Source organism: Sphaeramia orbicularis, chromosome 2 (assembly GCF_902148855.1).
Source record: "Sphaeramia orbicularis chromosome 2, fSphaOr1.1, whole genome shotgun sequence".
NCBI classification, from domain to species: Eukaryota; Metazoa; Chordata; class Actinopteri; order Kurtiformes; family Apogonidae; genus Sphaeramia; species Sphaeramia orbicularis.
This window is the reverse complement of record NC_043958.1, coordinates 17,977,077-17,998,966: the sequence shown is the minus strand read 5'-3', so window position 1 is coordinate 17,998,966 and position 21,890 is coordinate 17,977,077. Positions and strand designations below refer to the sequence as shown.

At 35.5% G+C, this 21,890-nt stretch overlaps 1 protein-coding gene across 1 annotated transcript in view; it reads left to right on the top strand.

Moving 5' to 3' along the window:
* LOC115434660 (gamma-aminobutyric acid receptor subunit gamma-3-like) overlaps window positions 1–21,890 on the top strand; it is a 217,531-nt gene that overhangs the window by 94,462 nt on the left and 101,179 nt on the right. The window contains exons 4-5 of the mRNA XM_030156726.1: window positions 21,174–21,265; window positions 21,682–21,813. Coding sequence (XP_030012586.1) covers window positions 21,174–21,265; window positions 21,682–21,813 — 224 coding nt within the window. The remainder of the gene's footprint in view (window positions 1–21,173; window positions 21,266–21,681; window positions 21,814–21,890) is intronic.

Genomic DNA, 21,890 nt, shown 5'->3' with positions numbered 1-21,890 from the left:
CTGTGCTTGAAGCTGTTGTCCTGTGAGTCTCCTCTCACTCCAGCTGTTGACTGTCATAAACTTGTCTTCTGATTCTGTTGTGTTTTTGGGTCTGCCAGACCTCTTCCTGTCAGCATTTCCCCCAGTTTCTGAGTGCCTTTGGATGGTGAAGGAAACTGGACTTACTGACACCTGGACTTTCTTGGCAATTCCTCTGTAGGACAGACCTACTTTTTTAAGTGTTATGGTGGTCTGTGTCTCTTCTATCATTAATCGCCTTTTCCTCTTTTCCATTTCTATAGTAACACACTGCTTTCTGCAGTCCAATACTGTTCAAATAATGCTCCCAATGGTACGGTACCAAAGTGTGTTCCAACACTACTTTTCTGCAGACAGAGGGGGTTGGAAGGAATTCACAAACATTGGGACACCTGTAGGAATTGGTAGCACCAACTTTCAAAGCTTGATCAACCTCCATTGCTGCAGAACTGCTTTAAATTGTTAACCTATTTCTTGTTCGCCTTTTTGTATAATTCTGAAATGTACATTATTTTTCAGTTTTATTTAACTTTACCTTTTTTTTTTTTTTTTTTTTTTTTTTACCTCTGGCAGTTCACCACTTACCTTTGTACCATTTCAAGCTGTTCATTGGACTTGAACTGCTTGAATTTCAATGCAAAACTGGAAAAATTGGGGTGTTCTAAAACTTTTAACCGGTAGCGTATATCTTTATTTAGGCTGGACAGTGCGCATTAATGAACACATTTATACATTCCATTGCAGAGTAAACATGCAAATATGCCAGAGTTAGCGTCACTGCTAATTTTCATCCCCACTTAATTATCCATGCTATACAAAGCAACAGAAAAAAATTCCTGATCCTTTGACCTTTATTGTTTTTCATGTATTTTTATATATACTTCTTGATTTTTTATTTATTTATTTATTTATTTAATTTTTTGAGGGGGGGCCATTTATGGGCAAGGAACCAAATATGGTAATTTCGTTGACCTTGATTTTCTACATGACGATTATAAATTTGGAAAAATTTCACAAAAACAATAGTCTGGTTATGTTCTGTAATAACACACTATGGTTGAAAGTTTGAATTTTAGAGTATTTCTATGTGTGCCCTAGAAATGGTTACGCATTTGTCTTCATTTCCAGTAGGTAAAATCTCCATTAGCTGAGTTTATTTGATATAATACTCAGCTGCCAATTCGCATTGAACTCTGGAGGTGACTGCTTTTTATGTCACATCTTTTTCACTCATCACTTTTCACACCGTCTTCTGCAACACCTCTTCTTACCCTTGACATCGGTGTCTACAGAAATAGTGAAGCGACTGGTTATAAATTAGTTATTTGAAGTTTGCACCTTACAGACTATATTCTCCTAAAGCCAGAACCAAAGATTAGCTTTTCAAAAGAATGAAGTCAAGCTTTTGGGCAGAATTCCCAGAACCTCTTTCTTTTCTTTTTTTTCTTTTTTTTTTTGTAAAACCTATCATTATTTCCAGTTTTAACCAAGCTACCTCACTCCTTATAGCCTCATTCTCCATCAGAATTAGATAAAGAGAAACACAGGTGTTGATTTACCTCGGGCCAGATGCTCAGTGAAGCGCAGCCGACAGTCATTGCATCATTTTTCATTTAGTTCTCCCTCCCTCAAAGACAGACTTCAGCTAAACAACCAGCTATGCAAATGACTCCCCTTTCTTTCCAAAGGTCTTCCTATTTGATACTTAGAGAAAAACAAGACAAAAGCATGCTTACGAGATTAGCTCCGCACAATCTTTGAAATGCCACCCATATCCGCAGGTACCGACGGCACAGTTTTGTTTATTACACATGTGACAGAAGTTCATCCTTACCCTTAAGCGGTGGTTGAATGCTTGTGTTTACCGGTCACATCACTGCGAAGGGTGTAACAACAATGCATTATGGGTAAATGAGTTTATTTAGGTAAGGGGTGTGGCAGAATGAACAAAAAAGAACAACACATTTTGAATATTTAAATGTTATTTCACAATGATGAAGAAATAGCAACGCATGAGGACACCTTGAAATTGAACACGCCTCATGTTTATCTTTCTTCTTCTTCTTGAGGGATTGAAATGTAGTCCAGTAACCAATTTGCCAGAGTCTGTGAGATATAAATATTTCACTTATAAATATTTATACCAACTATGCAGCATCGGTTTTGCCTCAAGAAATAAATTAGTCAGTGATCTGTGCTAAAGTTTGAGACTCACTTCACTGCAAAGCATAATATGATGAAGTGTGAGACTGTATTTTAAAGCTCACTGGGTTCTACTTGATGAGCACTGGAACACAGCAGAGATTATATTCTGTGAAATATTTATGGCAGGTCAGACAGGCATAAATGACTTGAATGCACAGCAATATATTGATTTAATCCAAGTAATTTTTTTTTTTTTTCTTTTGGAATGAAAAAATGAGTAATGCCCAAAAAAGTTTTACTATAATTTGTCTGTTGTATGACTTGCCATTTCCTACCATTCATTTGGACTATAAACAATAACAAACTTAGGGTCACATGACATTTTCAACTTGTCGTAGTGTCGGAACTTGGCCACGTAGACCACCGGGGATAATTGCATTCGAAAGTGTGGACTTCAAACACTCTCCCACTTTTTATTTCATATTGATAGAGCAAATACAACCGGAGATATGATGTTTTGAAACCAGAGCAAACAAACGTGAGTAAAAGTATGAAAATGAGGTGGGGGGGGTGTTATATTTCTGACCATATCTTCGTCATTTTTTGTCGTTTTTCAAAAATGGAAAAAACTGTCCAAATCTGCAGATTCTAATCCACAGACTGCATTAGCATTACAGGTAAGGGTGAGGATGACCCCCACCTGAACCAGATGCAGAAACTGGAGAAAACACCCTATGTAAAGATATGCTTTTATGTCAAATATTTGAGTATAGGTTTAATTTATTACAATTTTCATTTTCTATACCTAATATTTGGAACTAATATTCACTTTTATAGTCTTTGAAAAGGTTTGTTAAGCATCTTTGTGTTATTTATGCAATAAATTATATACATTTTTCAAGTTTTATATTTTTTTGTGTGGTTTTGGCCTTTTGTGTTGATATACAGGGTGGGGAAGCAAAATTTATAATATTTTGAGGCAGGGATTGAAAGACAGTGTATGACCAATTAGTTTATTGAAAGTCATGAGAATTTATTTGCCACAAGAAAATTTACATAATAGAAAATGTTTTTATTCTATGTGTCCTCCTTCTTTCTCAATAACTGCCTTCACACGCTTCCTGAAACTTGTGCAAGTGTTCCTCAAATATTCGAGTGACAACTTCTCCCATTCTTCTTTAATAGTATCTTCCAGACTTTCTTGTAATAGTTTTGCTCATAGTCATTCTCTTCTTTACATTATAAACAGTCTTTATGGACACTCCAACTATTTTTGAAATCTCCTTTGGTGTGACGAGTGCATTCAGCAAATCACACACTCTTTGACGTTTGCTTTCCTGATTACTCATATGGGCAAAAGTTTCTGAAAAGGTATGGATAATAGTGTTAGGTATGATTATGACATCAATATATGTTTGGTTTCAAAACAATTGACGTAGTGCCTGCTGAGAAAAAAACAACTGAATGTTCATTGTAAATTTTGCTTCCCCACCCTGTAGTAGGTTAAAGTGAAAAAATAATAGATAGATGATATAGACGAAGTTGTGCTGAAAAAAAAGATACCAAACATGGGTATAGTAAACATTTCTTTATATATTATCTATAGTATATGAAGTTTAAATAAAAAGTACTCAAAAATGGCAAAAATAGTCTCAGACCCCAAAGAGTTAATGCATAATTCGGATTTTTTTGGTGAAATTGATTTTTTTTTGTGCTTGTTCATATTACACATTAAATGCGACTTCTGTCAGTTTTAAGTATGAACTCAATGCGACCCTGAAGTGATCTGCATGCGCAAAACAGGTCCTGACATAGTATGTGACCACGCAGTTTATGGAAGTAAATATGTTTTTCCCGCCGTTTCTCCTCCTGGGACACAGAATTGTGATATTTGTCGCATTTCAATGATGTAAAGGTTGGATAAATGTGACCTGGCCATTCAAACTAAAGTCGCATTGCAAAATATCGGCTAGCTATCGGATTGAGGACCACATACGAAAGTGGCCTGGGTTGGATTTGAACTGTTCAAACTGTCTTTAACATGTCGGATACAGGTATGGGCAAAACAAAAGATCGGATTTTGCAGTAGTCTTATTTTCTGTAATGAGTCACAAGGGACTGGAGCATCACATTGGACAAAGACAGGTTGTCAGTTGAGTTCATTACAACCAACGTTTCCTGTGGTTTTCACAGAGAAAATGTGCTGTTTGGGTTCTAACAGTTTCAAAGCAAGTATTTTTCTTTTTCTTTTTTTTTTTTAATCGACTGAAGTGTGGTTGTAGAGTATGGAGGTCATTCCACAAGGAAATTGTATATTTTTCAATAAAGAAAAAAAAAATACAGAATACATAATTTTGTACCTCTCTATTAGATATAATAACAACTTGGAAAAGGATCCAAAAACCACCAAGTAATCTCTGAATGTGATAAATGTCACTCCCAAGCGAATGCAATTACCAGACACCAATTCAGTCAATGCAAGTGCAATTTCATACTTCCCCAAAATAACTATTACCAAGTCCCACTCACAGGTTGAATATTGAAACCCCCTGACAACAGCGTAGCAGCAGTGTGCCGTACAGAACCAGCCCAGCAGCATGTTACAAAACCTTCTTATGTGAAGAAGTCATGCACAAACGTACTTAGCTGCACCTGCCTCACAGGCCCCAAAGACAGGCTGTTTTTGTTGCCAGGGCCAACTCTGGGACTATGAGCTCATCTGTCTAGTGGTCGACTTTAAGAACGGCTCACCTCAAATCACATTACATACACTTCTCAAGCGACATAATTTGCAAAGAATGAAAAAAAGACGTACACCTGCTCATTAAAGCATTCACTGGATGAGAAACAAGTATCTGGTCTGGTGAATTTGCCAAACAGGTGGATTGGATGGAGGGGTTTCGTTGAATACCCTCCGTGTTCACCAGACCAAACATCACAAGACTGTTTTTTAGGGGGATACTTAAAAGACAAAGGCCCAGATCTACTAAGATCCCAATTTGCGTGTAGTAATTTGCTTGTGCAGTCTAGAATTTTGCGTGTGGGGTGTGACCACGGTTTGATTACTTGTGCAAATTACAACAGGTGCAAAATCTTGGAGACCACGCTATTTAAATGAGGTTTTGCGTACACTACTAGAGACAATACGCTGTAGAAACCGCTGTGTGTGTGCGTGCGAGGGGGGGGTGGGGGGTGGTAGTTGGATTGAATGACTGTCAGGCACACATAATTTTGTCACACTGTAGCCGAAAGTCAGTGCGTATTTTTAATCACAATAATCAGGAGTGGAAAAGAGTCCCGTAAAGTGTGTGTGTGTGTGTGTGGGGGGGGTGCATTTAAATTATTTTTTCTTCCGTCACTCCAAAAATGTTCACACGAGGGTGAAAAATGCATTCTCTGCATCTCGTTTCATTATTTCAATGTCTCCTAACCACTTCCATGTGTTCACAATTACACATCCAACCCCTTAGCACCTCCTTTTGACACGTGTTAAATATAGACGCAGTTTCTTTGAGCAAAACTGCTTTGGGGTTTGCTAAATCACTTTGCGTGTGCTAAATTAATATATTTACATTTTCTCCTCCCAACACATGCACAATTGTGTGTAAATACCCCAAACTGCATATTCTTTGTGTCAAACGTTCTAACTGGATGCAGATGCGCTATTTTGCACCTTTGAAAGACGCAACTTTTAGTGCGCACTGTTAGTAAATAAGTTTGTACATTTTTTTGCGTGTGCAGTGAGTTTGTACACGTTTTAATACACGCAAATCTTTAATAGATCTGGCCCAAAGTCTACGCTATGAGACCTGCAACAGTCGCTGAATTTAGAGCAGCCATTGAACATGAATCCACGCAAATACTAAGGGAATTGTTTCGCAACATGTGCGATTCCGTTGCTTGGCGTTGTCAGCAGTGTCTGGACCAGAACAGACGTCAGTTTGAGAACAGGCAATGACAAAACAATAAGATGATGTTTGTAAATTCTATTACATTTTGAAAATTAAATGAATTTTAAAGGTGCAGGAGACTTTCGTGACCAATTTTTCGTCAAATCTGTCGAACCTCAGTCATATCCTCAGTACCACGAATCTGTAAGTCTTTCTGTGATTACTTACCTGAATCTCATGCATTACGGTGAACAATTTCTTAGTGCCATCCACCATAAACAAACCATGTGTTTACAAACAGAGGCGGGAGGTAACTCGGGCATTTTCGGAATTTTGTTGTGATGTGCATTGTGGGAAGCGAAGGCTTGCATAGCCACCTGACAGCAGCAGCTGCTAAAGACACAACGCGGAAACGGCAGGAGCTCCCTTCCTTCTATGCATATTCCTCCAGCTGTTTCCGCATGTCAGCCGTTTCCGCGTCGTGTTTGTTTCATCTATATTATATCATACCTACCTTTCCCGCAATGCATGTCGCGACAAAATTCCAAAGATGCCCGAGTGACCTCCTGGCTCTGTTTGTAAACACACAGTTTGTTTATGGTGGATTGCACTTCGAAATTGTTCACCGTAATGCAAGAGATTCAGGTGAGTAATGACAGACAGACTTACAGATTTGCGACACTTAGGCTATGACTGACGTTGGCGGATTTGATGAAAAATTGGTCACGAAAGTCTCCCGCACCTTTAAAAGACAAAGTCTACGCTATGAGACCTGCAACAGTCGCTGAACTGAGAGCAGCCATTGAACATGAATCCGCACAAATACCAAGGGAATTGTTTCGCGACGTGTGTGATTCTGTTGCTTGGCGTTGTCAGCAGTGTCTGGACCAGAATGGGCGTCAGTTTGAGAACAGGCGATGACAAAACAATAAGATGATGTTTGTAAATTCTATTACATTTTGAATATTAAATGAATTTTCATAAACACCTACTTCACAATTATTTAAAGTGTGTATACATTTTTTTGGGTCACCCTGTGTAAGCAGCGTAAAAGCTACACAACAGCAGCAGCATGTTTAAGTTAAACCCAGCAGCAGCAGCAGTGGTATAGTACATTTAACAGTCAGTACCAGAACAAGAATGTACAGATGTCAATATTTCATGCCTATAGCAGCTCCGATAAAATAGAAGGCAGGAGCACATGAAAGAATAGGAACAACTAAGTAGTCAACAAAAGTGGGGCACATCAAAGTCAAGCAAAGGCAGCGAAATGAACAAAAACTGTTAAACACCAACAACATTAATAAAGCATGGAAGTCAGAGCAGAAGGTGTTACTTACTGGAGCTTGGATGTTGAAGGAACGGTGAGTTAGAATCAAAGGCTGTTACTGTGGGGTCTGACCGCCAACAATGACTGACACCGATGAAAATCCCGAACCAAATCAGGCGCCCTTTAACAACAGAAACAGGAAGTGTTGGAAAATTGCAGGATGAAGCAGTGATGTTGGCTAAACAGAATATGGCGCCTTGAATGAGATTAACCAGTGACAGGCGTAGAAGCGCGTCAGCTGATGTAGCCTACAAATACTAGCTAAAAACTCGAAATAGCAGAGAGCAACGAGGGATTTATCGCGAATGATTAACAATGCTTTTATTAACGTTCTGCTGCTGTTAGCGGTTGATTTTGCAAATTTATAGTATACAGAATTTACAAAAGAAGAAAAAAAATGCTGTAGTAGATAAATGAACACCTCCAAGTAGCAGGTCACGATAAACTGTTTGTCAGACATTTTTCATTTTGCTACAGCAACAAAAGCACTTGAACACAACACTTGAATTCAGAAGTAGAAATGATCATCTTCCTGATTGCAGCTGAAGGCAGCATAAGTTCAGATACGATCAGTCATGTACTGGTACGTGACCTGAACAGGACTCTGTCCCTGAATTTAATGTAAAGATAATTTTTTGGTCAAGACATTGATTTTAAGAAACGTTAAAATCTTTTAAGATTTAAGTTCCTGTTCATTTAAAAACAGCTGTTTGGTGAGTCATTTACATGGACATTTTTTTTAATCATTGTGTGTTGAAGGGTAGTCTAATTATTAATGTCAGTGTGCAGTTTCAGAAACGGCATTCATTTTTTATTTCATTCCTTCATTTGTTCCTTCATTCGTTCATTCCTTCCCTCCCTGCATTTGTTCCTTCCTTCATTCTTTCTTTCTTTTGTTTGTTCCTTCCTTCATTCTTTCTTTCTTTTGTTTGTTCCTTCCATCCTTCATTTTTTCTTTCTTTTGTTTGTTCCTTCCTTCCTTCATTCTTTCTTTCATTTGTTCCTTCATTCTTTCTTTCGTTTGTACCTTCCTTCTTTCATTATTTCTTTCTTTTGTTTGTTCCTTCTTTCATTATTTCTTTCTTTTGTTTGGATCTTTCTTCCTCCATTCTTTCTTTCTTTCTTTTGTTTGTTCCTTCCTTCATTCTTTCTTGTTTGTTCCTTCATTCTTTCTTTCTTCTTTTGTTTTTTCCTTCCTTCCTTCTTTCTTTCTTTTGTTTGTTCCACCCTTCATTCTTTCTCTCTTTTGTTTGTTCCTTCCTTCATTCTTTCTTTTGTTTGTTCCTTCATTCTTTCTTTCTTTCGTTTGTTCCTTCCTTCATTCTTTCTTTCAATTGTTTCCTTCCTTCCTTCCTTCCTTCCTTTCATTGTTTTCTAAATTTGCATTGATTTTGCATCAGTGCTTTTAATGCATATCAACATTTTTCATTCATTTTTTTATTTTAGCAATAATTCGGTTAATTTACATTTGCTAATTACACTCTCTATGTGACCCCCCCCCCCCCCCCCCCCCACACACACACACACACACACACACACACACACATATCAGGAAACAAAGTGAGGTATCAGCACTGAACAGTAGGTGATTCATTGGATTTAATCATGTGAAAATGTAGATTCCAGGATACATTTTTATTCTTATTCGACATCGACTTGAAATAATGTTTGCAGTTTCAAACTTGACAAAACCTATATTTTTCAAGCTTAGAAAACAGAACGATCGTGTCTCTCTGGAAACATGTTTTGGTACATGCTTGTGGAAAATGTGGCTGAGATGTCAGTAATTGGTGATGAGCAATCCGCCCCCATGCAGAAGTGATGAGGCTGGATAAAGAGGCAGCTATTTGTTCTTCTGCTGTTGGAGTCTAATTAATTTCAGTCAGATGTTCGTTCCTGTCAGCATCCTCTGGCTTTAATAATGGATTTATATTATCTGATTTTCACTAGTATTTGCATTCCAAGGAGTTGTTGATTTTACCCACTTCAGTACTGATCTTGCAGTGAATATCATCATCTGGATTCAAGCCTGATGTACTCGCACCTTCACCTTTTCCCATGAAAGAGACAGGATTTAGGAGGGAGTTGAAGGAGTGGACGATGCGGCCAAAAGATCACATCATAATTCACTTTATGAGCCCAAATCTGTCCATTGTAGGCAATTATTTTGGTATTAAAATAAAGGTTAATACTTGGAGTTATTGCATAATTAAAATGGGTGCCTGTAGTTGGCTGTGAAGAATAACCTAATTAGAAAATAACTATGAAAAGTCTAAAGCAGGGGTGTCAAACATGCGGCCAATGGCCCAAAAATCTGCATATTAGGCTGCAAAGCTCCCAGTTTAACCCGGTACTACTTTAGTGTCAGTTCCCAAGTGAATTTTTCTCTATATTTAACCTTTCTTAAGTGATTTATCACCATTTATTGCACAGGTGTCAAACATGCGGCCCGGGGGCCAAACCCGGCCCGCCAAAGGGTCCAATCCGGCCCTTGGGATGAATTTGTGAAATGCAAAAATTACACTAAACTATGAACAATCATTTTAATTCAGGTTCCACATTCAGACCAATTCAATCTCAGGTGGGTCATAATAACCTATAAATATTAACAACTCCAAATTTTTCTCTTTGAAAATGTAAATGTTTTCATGTATTTACACTAAAACAAAGTATAATATTGCAAAAATATCTGAATAACCTGAACAAATATAAACAACCTGAAATGTCTTAAGAGAAGTAAGTGCAATTTTAACAATATTCTTCCTGTTACTAAATGTTTTGTGTATTTGTACATCCACTGTGATCTGTAAGTTATAATGTACATATGTAAATGATAAACTAAAGCATATTATTAAAATTACATATTTTTTTTCAGTTTGTTCATATTATTCACATTGTTTGAAAGGATAGTTTGTAAATGCAAACATTTTCATAATGTAATTTTACTTTTTTCACTCTAAAACATAGAGAAAAGTTTGGAGTTGACATTATTTATATATTATTATGTTATTATTTTACTGGTTCGGCCCACTGCAGATCAAATTTAGCTGAATGTGGCCCCTGAACTAAAATGAGTTTGACACCCTGATTTATTGTAATATTATCCTCTGTATTTGGAGTTTTTTTTCCAATGTAAATCATGTATTTTCCCATATTTAATTCACTGATCATGTAGATGCTCAAGTAAATTCAAAGGTTATTATTTCACAACAGAGAAAACTGAAGAAAAAGTGACTTTTTTACTCAAATATATCATTAATTGAACACAAACCAAGTACATAAACAAATCATAACACAGGTGTCTCAATTCACTGATATTCATCAAACTACATAAGTTTTACTGGTGAATCAATGTTGTAGAAGATGACAGTGTTTCCATGGGAACTATGGCACCTCTAAACGTCCAAATGGGTCATATCTGATGACCATGAAAACATGACAGAGGAAAATGAAGAAAAAGTGACAAAACAAGCGTCTTCATCCGCTGTCAGTGAACCAACTCCATGGGTTTTACTGGTGAATCAATGTTGTAGAAGATGACTGTGTTTCCACAGTAACTACGGAGCCTCTAAACGTCCGAATGGGTCATATCTGATGACCATGAAAAGATGACAAATTGCATTTTACACCAATTATTTACATGTATTTATAAGATTGGTGAATCAACAGTTATTAAACAGTTTAGAGCAAAAAAAAAGTGAATAACCCGAACAAATATGAACAACCTGAAACGTTTTAAGAGAAGTAAGTACAATTTTAACAAGATTCTGCCTGATATTAAATGTTTTATGTATTTGTAGATCCACTGTGATCTGTCAGTTATAATGTACATGTGTAAATGATAAACTGAGGCATAATATTGCTAAAATTACACTTTTTTCCAGTTTGTTCATGGTATTCACATTGTCTGAAAGGATAGCTTGTAGATGTAAACCTTTTCATATTGTAAATTTATTTTTGTCGCTCTAAAACATAGAGAAAACTTTGGAGTTGACATTATTTATATATTATTATGTTATTATTTTACTAGTTCGGCCCACTTCAGATCAAATTTAGCTGAATGGGGACCCTGAACTAAAATGAGTTTGACACCCCTGATAGAAGATACGACCTGTAAAACTATCCAAAATAAGAGATGTGTAGGATTCAGCACATATTAGATCAGACAGACCACCCCTACTGGCAGCACATGGAGGACATTCATTTTTAATCATATGAGGGTTTCTTTAAACTTCCTATACCTATTCCCTGATGTGTGAAAGTTAGTTGGAGCAAGAGGGAAATAGTTTATCACATTCTGAATATTTTACATCGCAAATAAAATATTGATACCCAAAATAATGACACTTAATACTCTGTATTTGTTGGATTCCATACGATGCAAGGCAACCTTGATTATCTCTCCTCGAGGTCTTTGCTTCATTGTTTTTTTTTTCAATAGCCGTGAGTAATGGACTCCCTTAACACCTCTGTTTTCTGACTTTGAAATGAATCCACGGGGGAATTATGCCAGCCACAGTAGTTAATTTCAGTCAGATATCTCCTGACACTCGGCGTCATTGTTTTGCATAATGTCCATGAATAATGGACCTGCTTCAGTGCCTTGTCTTGTTGCTGTAGTCTCCAAAAGGACCCCATGGAAGCGGAGAATCCCATTTGGGTATTGCCTTGAGAGTTCATCTCCAACAGGCGTAATGTGTAACGCTTTACAGTTTGCTGTTTTTGACTGAATTATGGGCACGTGGCGATGAGAGTGGGTCGCTCTATCGTTATCCTGTAAAGGTCAGGCGGGCCGAGAGGAACAATGGGGAATGTGGTGACAGATGTATTAGGAAGGTCAGGTCTCATCTGTCTGTTTATGGAAAATGTCACAAAGTCCAACAGTGAGTGATACTGCATGAGAAAACTCTGAATTAGGATACGCTTGTGCATTTCTAATTCACTTAGAGCACTTTGATCATTTTTAACCTATAAAGACCCAAATATCTAAAAGTGTCTACTGATAGGCCAGATCAAACGGTGACACAGGGACACGTTTCATGTTCAGTAAGCTCTGTGTTGAAAACTAAATAACTTATCTCCATGTTTAATACATGTATGAATAGGTGTCAGTAAGTACTTTCACATGACACGTGTTACAGTTTACAGAAATAACATTTTGGGGTAAAAATACTTAAATTACTGCTACACTCTCAAAAATAGAGGTACCAGCTTGTACTTAAAAGGGTACAAATGCTTGTCGCTGGTGGTGTACTTTTTCGAGAGACATTTCTGTACCCTTTCGAAATGGTCCATTTTTGTACCTTAAGTACTTTACATAGAAAGAAAACTCTCATATAGTTTATAATGCCATGATGTTTAACCTTTTCATGCATAGTGGTCACTACAGTGGACAGTTATTCTCCAGCTGTTCTCTTATATATTCATGGGTTTTGTTGTTTTAGTTTCATAACAGCCAACACAGTGGACACTCATGCATCATCCCATACACAGACATTCCTGTAACTTTCCTTTCTTTTAACTAAATCAATTACTAATTGAGTTTTTTTTTTTTTTTTTTTTTTTCTTTTGCATATTATCTGAGTGAGTAATAACTAGTATTATAGTATGTTCAAATGTGAGAAAACATCAGATTAGCAACATTAACCTCCTGAGACCCAGGAAAGTGAAATGTTTTGCTTTTTTCCATTAAACAATTGTCTTGATTGGAAACTACATAATACAACAGTTGTTTTTTTTTTTCTCCGTTTGTTTTTTTTCCCGAGACATTTAAAAAAAAAAAAAAAAAAAAAAAAAAAAAAATATATATATATATATATATATATATATATATATATATATAATTTTTTAATGGGATGTCCTTTGCAATGGACAGCATTTTTTAAGTAAAACTGTCAAACTTTTGTCCCCTACAGAGGACAAAAATGTATTGCTGGGTCTCAGGAGGTTAAAAATGCTTTTATTTAATAGTTTTCACACAGTATGTCAGTAAATACATGTTTCTGAGCTTCAAAGATTAAACAAACGGTGTCCAGCTGAGTGGATGTTTTTGTAACTCCATGAAAAATAGGTTCATAAAAAAAAACAACAAAAAAAACAGAAAAATCAATTACATTGTTTTTTTCATGCCTAAAGAAAAAATTAAAAACACTCAGGAAAAAAATCTTGATTAAGGTTCTCATAATTTGTGCATGAAAGGGTTAAAGTTTGAACTGATGGCCTAATTGAGAAAAAAAACCGGCATAGGCAAGCTATGACATCAAGACATGGAGGTGTGAATGAAAACTTGATAAAACAGAGATTATGGAAATAATCAGAGCTTCTAATAAGCTAAATAAATTATTAGGCTATTATCATTGAGCTAATTAGGCTATTAAATTAAAACACAAATTATTATTAAATGTAATATAGAGTAATTACAGTATGATATATAATAAATAATGCGCTAAGCCTAATGTTTGAACTATAATTAGGCCTACTGTTCAGTTCTCCTAGCCTATAGCCTATTCTCATGGTCTACACACATTTTTTAATGCTGCAAGGTACCTTATAGTACAAATTTGTACTTGACATAACTTTGGACCCTTTTTCATAGTCTAAATGTGCAATTCTGGCCTCCTAAAGACCAGTTGTACTTTTCAGGGTTCCCATGGGGTCTTAAAAGTCTTGAATTTCCAAATCTGCATTTAATACCTTAAAAAGTCTTTAAAGGGTATTAAATTAGATATAGTAGGTCTTAAATGTTGCCATAAACTTGTACATTGTATTGTGTACAATACAGTAATGCTAGTCGACTCAGTTCCACCTGTTCCAACCTGATAAATTATATTTAAATTAGGAACCGATTATCGCTAATTTTGCAGCCCCTGGTGAGAAATGACTCAGGGAATCAGGGTATAAATCTATAAATCAATACATTTTCCTAAATTCTAGAGGTCGCAAAATTTTGCCAGTATGGCCATGAAATAGGCTGTGAAGTGGGCATTAAATTTTGGTCTTAAAAAGTCTTAAATTTAAGGTGTAGAATCTTGTAGGAACCCTGCTTTTGAGAGAACATTCTTAAAAAAATGTACTTATAGGTACATAAATGTTCTGATCTCGTACCTCTGTTTTTGAGAGTGTAGACACACTGTGCGCAAATGTACAAAACCTGCTGCTCTCATAAGAAACTGATCCTAAATGAAGCATAAGGCTGTAGCTCTGATATTAAACTATATTTGTGATCAATATTGGATAAAAATGTAGAAATGATAAGTTTTTATTAACACAAATATGTTATGACAGCAGTTTGTCACTTTGTTCAGTCATCAGAATAAAAGACTTTGGAGCTAAAGCACTACAAATGTGCTAATAAACTTTTATTTCACACACATATGGGTGCTTCTATGAAACTGGTCCTAAAAACAGAACATGGAGGCTAAAAATTCAAACCAGATGTAGACTAATGTTATGAAGCAAGTTTGGAAGCGCTTTGGGTCTATTTTAAAAATAAATACTTACTGAGATAAAAGAGAAACTATTTTTCAGATAAAACACATTTTTATATTATTTTACATTATATTTAATACAAAAATCTGCGTGTAACACGGTCAAAAGGACACGAAAATGACGCGTTATTATTATTATTATTTTTTTTAACATCTTTTTATTCTCTCAAAGGTACATTTTGGGAATTGAACTAATTATGCCAGGCAGAGTGTTTGACAAAAATAACCACTGTTGCAAAATCATTCTCAATTTATATGCGTTTAAGTGGACAGGTTCTGTATGTAACACAAGCGGACACAATGGGTTACATACAAAACCTGGAATTAGACTGAGACTAATGAAAAACCTACTTGTCTGGATTAGAAAAACCACTAGGATTGTCAAATTTAACACAGTCTTTATTTATAGCGCTATATAAGACCATTTACAGCCATGTTTTCCAGACAAAATGCACTGACACCTAGGTAGTTTTTCCTGTCCCAATTTTGGTCCTATTTTTGGTCCCAAAATTTTATTAAAAATTCATTAATTTTGGGATGGTTCAGAGCAAGAGTATAATTTTTTGCATTTATCTGAGGTCATCATTAGGTACATCCTGGGGGGAAATATGTCTAAATGTCTCTTTTGTTATTGGGTCTAAAAAGCTGGCAAAGTGGCAAAATGTACCCAGTTTCATAGAAGCACCCATAGTCCAACTGAAGTGATATATTCAGCTAATAACAAAGCATATTTGACAAATAATTTGATTGTACATAACCTTTCTATATTCTTGTACTGTTAAATAATTAGTTCTTACGGATTCACAGACTTAAAATGTCACTTATACAAGCAAGAAAAAATATTATTATTAAAGTTAATAGTGCATTTCGGTATAACTTAACATAATCAGTTATATGTGATAATGAACTTTTGTAAATAGTTCCATAAAATAGAGTTCTTAAGATAAAAAATGAGCTTATTTGAGATGGGTGAAACTTTAATTTTTGACACTGATGCTCACTTTTGCTTGATCTGGTCCTGATGTAAACTATTAATACCTGGTGATCCACTAAATTTATCAATACATGTAAATTATTTGGTATAAAATGCAGTTTTTCATCTTTTCATGGTCATCAGATATGACCCATTTGGAACGTGAAAACACCGTCATCTTCTACAACATCGATTCACCAGTAAAACCATAGTTTGATAAATGACAGTAGATGGAGACACTTGGTTTATGTTCAATTAATGATAGATTTGACTGAAAAAGTCACTTTTTCTTCAGTTTTCTCTGATGTTTTTATACAATAACCTTCAACTTTAAGCAGGTTTTCTTCATCCTGGTCCTTTTTTTGTTTTCTTCATCCTGCTCCTTTTCGAGCACGGGTGTGTATATGTTTGTTCACTTGATTATTATTGAATGTCTGCCGATGAAATGCACAACCATGAATGAAATAAATGAAATGAAATGAATCTGAGCTTTTATGAACATCCATGTGATCATTCCATGTAAATTTAATATAGGAAAATACATGATTGACACTAGAAAAATTACAAAAAAAGAAAATATTATAATAAATGACGATAAATTAGTTAGGAATGGTTAAATATAGAGAAAAAAATCATTTGGGAAGTGACACAAAAGTATCAGTGGGTCTTTATTTAATTAATAATAATATGCATTTATCTGTACTGTTTGTACATTTTAAGTTAATTACAGTTTTAAAATGAACCTGTCGTCTGGAGAAAGTCCTTCTTTTCTTTAAAGCTAACTCCACATCACTCTTACACAGTCTTACTTAATAGACCTAGGAACGCCAACATTTTATTTCCTTCTATTTCTTATCAGCGAGGGAATGTGAATGGCTTCTACAGAGTTCCTACTGTTTGACCTTATCATTGAACTATCATTCGGCCTTGTTTACATTCCATGGAGGACTTCTGCTGATGCGCTGACCTTCTGCTCACCATGTTGGAGGTCCTCTGCTTCTTAGCCATGGGGCGAGTGAGCAGGAAATTATTTTCTTAAACTGCTGTCTTACCAGCGTTGAAATGTGTTTGACGAGGAATAATTTGCTTCTCGGCGAATTTGATCTTTTTTTTTTTTTTTTTTTTTTCGGTCAAAAAAAATCCTTACAGCAATAATAAATATACGGGGTGTCCCATAAGTCTCCATACATAGGAAAAATAAACGTTCCTTGACATAAACCATTTTTATTTATATAATATGCTCTATATGACTGCCATTTTGTCGGGAACACATTTCAATGCGTGTCTGCTGAAGAACTATAAAGAATAAATATAAAGAATTACGTGTTAGAACCATATATGTTTGGAATGTATTATGTCTCCTATGTATGGAGACTTATGGGACACTCTGTATAAAAAACACAGCTTTTTACTTATATAATAAAGTATTTAATGCGTCATTCTAACTCAGTCTGTCAGTTACCGCTTAATAAACTGCAATTATATGAACTTTGCATATTTATGATAATCATCTCCATCATTTCCACCAATTATCTCTTGTCTCTTTGCTCTTTCAGTGGTATCAACGTGTTCATCTTTGAGGTGTTTAAACTCTGTTATCACCTGTCATTCCAAAGTCAGAGACTTCTTTGTATATGTCAGTCAATGGCTTTGTATATTTCAGTTATTTCTGGCATGTTCTGTGCAGTTTACGAAGCCTAAAATGCAAACAAAAATGCAATTTTTATTTATTTGCACATGTTTAAAGCCAATAAATGTCTCTTCTTCTTCACTAACTCTATGTGTTAAACAATTATGAGGATTATACTATTCTAAAAAGATTATTAAACCATTAATTACCCCGCCCCCTGAAAGGGAGGCAAGGGGTACTGTTTTTGGTTTGGTTCGTTTCTTTGTTTGTTAACACTCTAGCAGCAAACCTGTTGGTTAAATTCATACCAAATTGGGTTTATAGATTGTCAGTGACCCAGAATAGAACTAGTCACATTTTGGGAACAGTAGGTCAAAGTTAAAATTTTTTATGAATTTTTAAATCTTTTTTTTTCCTCCCATTTACTTATAATTGGTGAAATTTCACATGTCTGTAACAGCAAAACTATTGGTCAAATTCATATCAAATTGGGTTTATAGATTAGCAGTGATCCAGAATAGATATCATTACATTTTGGAAACAGTAGGTCAAAGTTAATTTTTTTTTTACGAATTTTTCAAATCTTTTTTTTCCCCATTTACTTATAATGGGCAAAAATTCACGTCTATAGTGGCAAAACTATTGGTTGAATTCATACCAATTTGGGTTTATAGATTGCCAATGACCCAGAACAGCTCTGATAACATTTTGGAAACAGTAGGTCAAAGTTCAAATTTTATATGAATTTTTACAATCTTTTTTTTTTCCCCATTTACTTATAATGGGCAAAATTTAAAATGTCTGTAGCAGCAAAACTACAGATTGAATTCATACCAAATTGGGTTTATAGGTTGCCAGTGACCCAGAATAGACATCACTACATTTTGGAAAAAGTAAGTCAAAGTTCAAATTTTTAATGAATATTTATAATCATTTTTTTTCTCCCATTTACTTATAATGGGTGAAATTTCAAATGTCTATAAAAACATCTATTTTGTTTCAAATGACTTCAGACTTGGCACATATATAGAGGCAATTGATACGCTGATGTTAGCACACACATAGACATGATGACATCAGCTGGATCGATGCCAAAATTAGTTACGATACATGCGAGGGGCGGAGTTTGTTGTGCCTGGCACCACTTGTTGATATTATTTTCATGCTAATTTTCTATCAGCTTAAGTGTTATTATTGTAAATGCGCTAATTCGAACTCCCTGATGATTTTGCTGTAACACCAAAGACACTTAATTCTTAAAAACTAGATGTTTCTCTTTGTGGTTTAATGGTTCTCTTTCTTATAAATGCTTTGTCACATTTCCCATCAAGCTCTTATTAATGAATTTTAAAGAGGCTGCTAAATTGGGTTTTAAATGATTCCTTTGGCCATTACTTTGCTGAAAGTTCTTAAAAGGGCTGTGGCGGCTCAAGTCGTGGTAGAACTTTTTAAGTCTGTATGATGGATGCTCTACCCAGATAAATTCCATGAACTTAATGCGCATCGACTAGACTCCACTGGATCGGTGCTTTTATTCACTCCCTGCCACTTAGTGCCTTTCAAGTACCTCTTTAGGCTCTGACCAAAGCAGCTGCTGCAGTCTGACCGAATAAACCCACAGGCAACCAACCATCAACTCCACAACATTGAAATACAGCCTTTTTAGAGCTCAAGACGAAAGCTCTGTTATCTGACTATGTGTGAGACCTAGATGATAGACATTTGACATTACGTGGACAGTTTAAAGTGTGTCTCACCTTCACATTTAAGGGAAAAGAAAGTGTTATTTAGGTTTTTTTTTAGTTCATCATGTTGAACAGAAAACAAAAATGCTATTGGATCATACATTATGTTAGGCACCAATATATAATACACTGCCTGGACCAAAAAAAAAAAAAAAAAGTTGCCACCTGGATGTAACTACACCGCAAAAAAGGGTGTCTAAAAACAGATAAAAACACTAAATTTAAGGAGAAGATACTCAGAATAAGTGAAATTATCTGTCCATGCAGCAAGATAGTTTCACTTGACAAGATTTCTTGAATTAAGATTGTTAAATCTAGAAATAAGCATGTTTACAGATGTACTTACAAGGGTCCAAACACAGTAATGTCCCGTCAGAGAGCGAACTTTAATTGATTGACATTCTAACATTTATTTCAATATAAAGTAGCTCCTTGTTTTGGATAATCCTTTACGGTCCAACTAAAGCAAAAATGCATTTAAAAGTAAAAATGTGGGTCATTTAGCAACACTAATCTGTCCAATTGTCTCAAAAATGTATCTTCATAGAGATTTTTAATACTGTGTTTTGACCCAGAAGGCTTAAAATAGCATAAAATGCTGGTTTTAAAATGGGATTACTGAAAATTTAACTTTTTCAGCCTCAAAATAAGTGAAATATACTAAATATAAGATGACAGAGCTGGCTAGAAGAATTTAAGTCTTAAAATAAGAGTAACAAGTAAAAATAATGGTGACGTTTTATACCCCCCGATGTACCTAATGATGACTTCAGATGAAAAAAAAAAAAAAAAAATTAGACTCTTGCTCTGAGCCATCCCAAAATTAATCAGTTTTTAATCAAATATTGGGGCCAAAATTTGGACATGAAAAACTACCTAGGTGTCAATGAGTTTTATCTGAAAACATGGCTGTAAATGGTCCTATATAATGTTATAAATAAAGAAACTTTGTCAAATTTGATGTTTCTAGGGGTTTTTCTAATGCAGACATGCAGGGTTTTCATCAATCTCAGTCTCATTCCAGGTTGTGTATGTAACCCATCATGTCCACTTTCACTGTATGCAGAATCTGCCCATTTAAACGCATATAATTGCGAATGATTTAGCAACAGCGGTCATTTTTGTGAAACACTCTGCCTTGCATAATTAGTTCAATTCCCAAAATGTACCTGTGAGAGAATAAAGAGATATAAAAAAAAAAAGAAAATAAATAGCAGCGTGTAATTTTTGTGTCCTTTTTTACTGTGTTACATGCAGATTTTTGTATTAAATATAATGTAAAATAATACAAAAATGTGTTTCATCTGAAAAATAGTTCATCTTTTATCTCAGTAAGTATTTATTTTTTAAATAGACCCAAAGTGCTTCCAAATTTGCTTGCTGGTTTGAATTTTTACCCTCCTCATGTCCTGTTTTTAGGGACCAGTTTCATCGAAGCCCCCATTTACACACTATCCTTAAAAAAAATGCACGTAACAGGAACAACCTGAACTTCCAAACAATAATTAAAGCTAAAGGCGATGCGACGAAATATTAGAGTGTGTGACCTTTTCTTTTTTTTTGTGTCGACTTTTTTTTTTTTTCATCCTAACAGTGTATTTTATCAGCAACAGAAACACTAATTAAAAACACTCAATCTAAAAACTCCTGACAATTAAAAGTGGGGTCATCGGTGAGGTGAGGAAAAGAAATACGCTGAAGTAAACAATTTGTGAGACCCTGTAATTTCATTTCCATATCAAACGTGTAATGCGTATTTGAGTGTTTCCAGTGCGTTCTTATTTTCTTTGATGTGGACACTTTTGTACTGAAATAAACAACAGTATCAGAAGAACTAGACCAAGACTGCTAAACACACACACACACACTTCACTCCTCACAGCTCTTTCTGTCTGGATAGTGCTTTAAAAAAAGGCTGTCAGATCAGTATATTGACTCTGCTTTTCTCTCCCCAGGAGTACCAGATCGATATTATCTTTGCTCAGACTTGGGTGGACACCCGTCTGCGCTACAACAGCAGCAGCATGCGGATCCTAACCCTTAACAGGTATAGTGGCTTTACTGTCGACTGTCAGGGGCGGTGATTACGTGATTTACAGGCGGCTTAATTAGTCTGTTGTGCTGGTCGTGATGATTGTAGCCTCTTCTGTTTTATTCCAAGACTGTGCACAGTGTTTCTTCCTCTGCTGCATCAAGTGTTGTGCTTCCAGATTTTCCTACTGTGAATATCTCATTTGAGAACAATATTCTCCACTCTCATGGGAAGAGGCCCGTAATTAATGGAACAAATTGATTGATGTGCTTTGTTTTCGTCTTGTCGCCTGGGTATTTTATTATCCTCTTATTGAGAAGTACAGCTGCTTGATGCATTTTGAGTCAAATCTGAAAGAATTCAACAGCAATCATCTCTTACCTTCTGCCCCCCCCCCCCCCTCCCTCTCTGTCTGCATCTTATTCAACCAGCAATATGGTGGGCTTGATCTGGCTGCCTGACACCATCTTTAGGAATTCCAAGACTGCTGACTCTCACTGGATAACGACGCCCAATCAGCTGCTTCGGATCTGGAACAACGGAAAAATACTCTACACACTCAGGTAGAACGGGACACCTGCAAACAATAAAAAAATAACAAAATATTTATTTATTTATTTTATTTTATTGGTTTATTTAA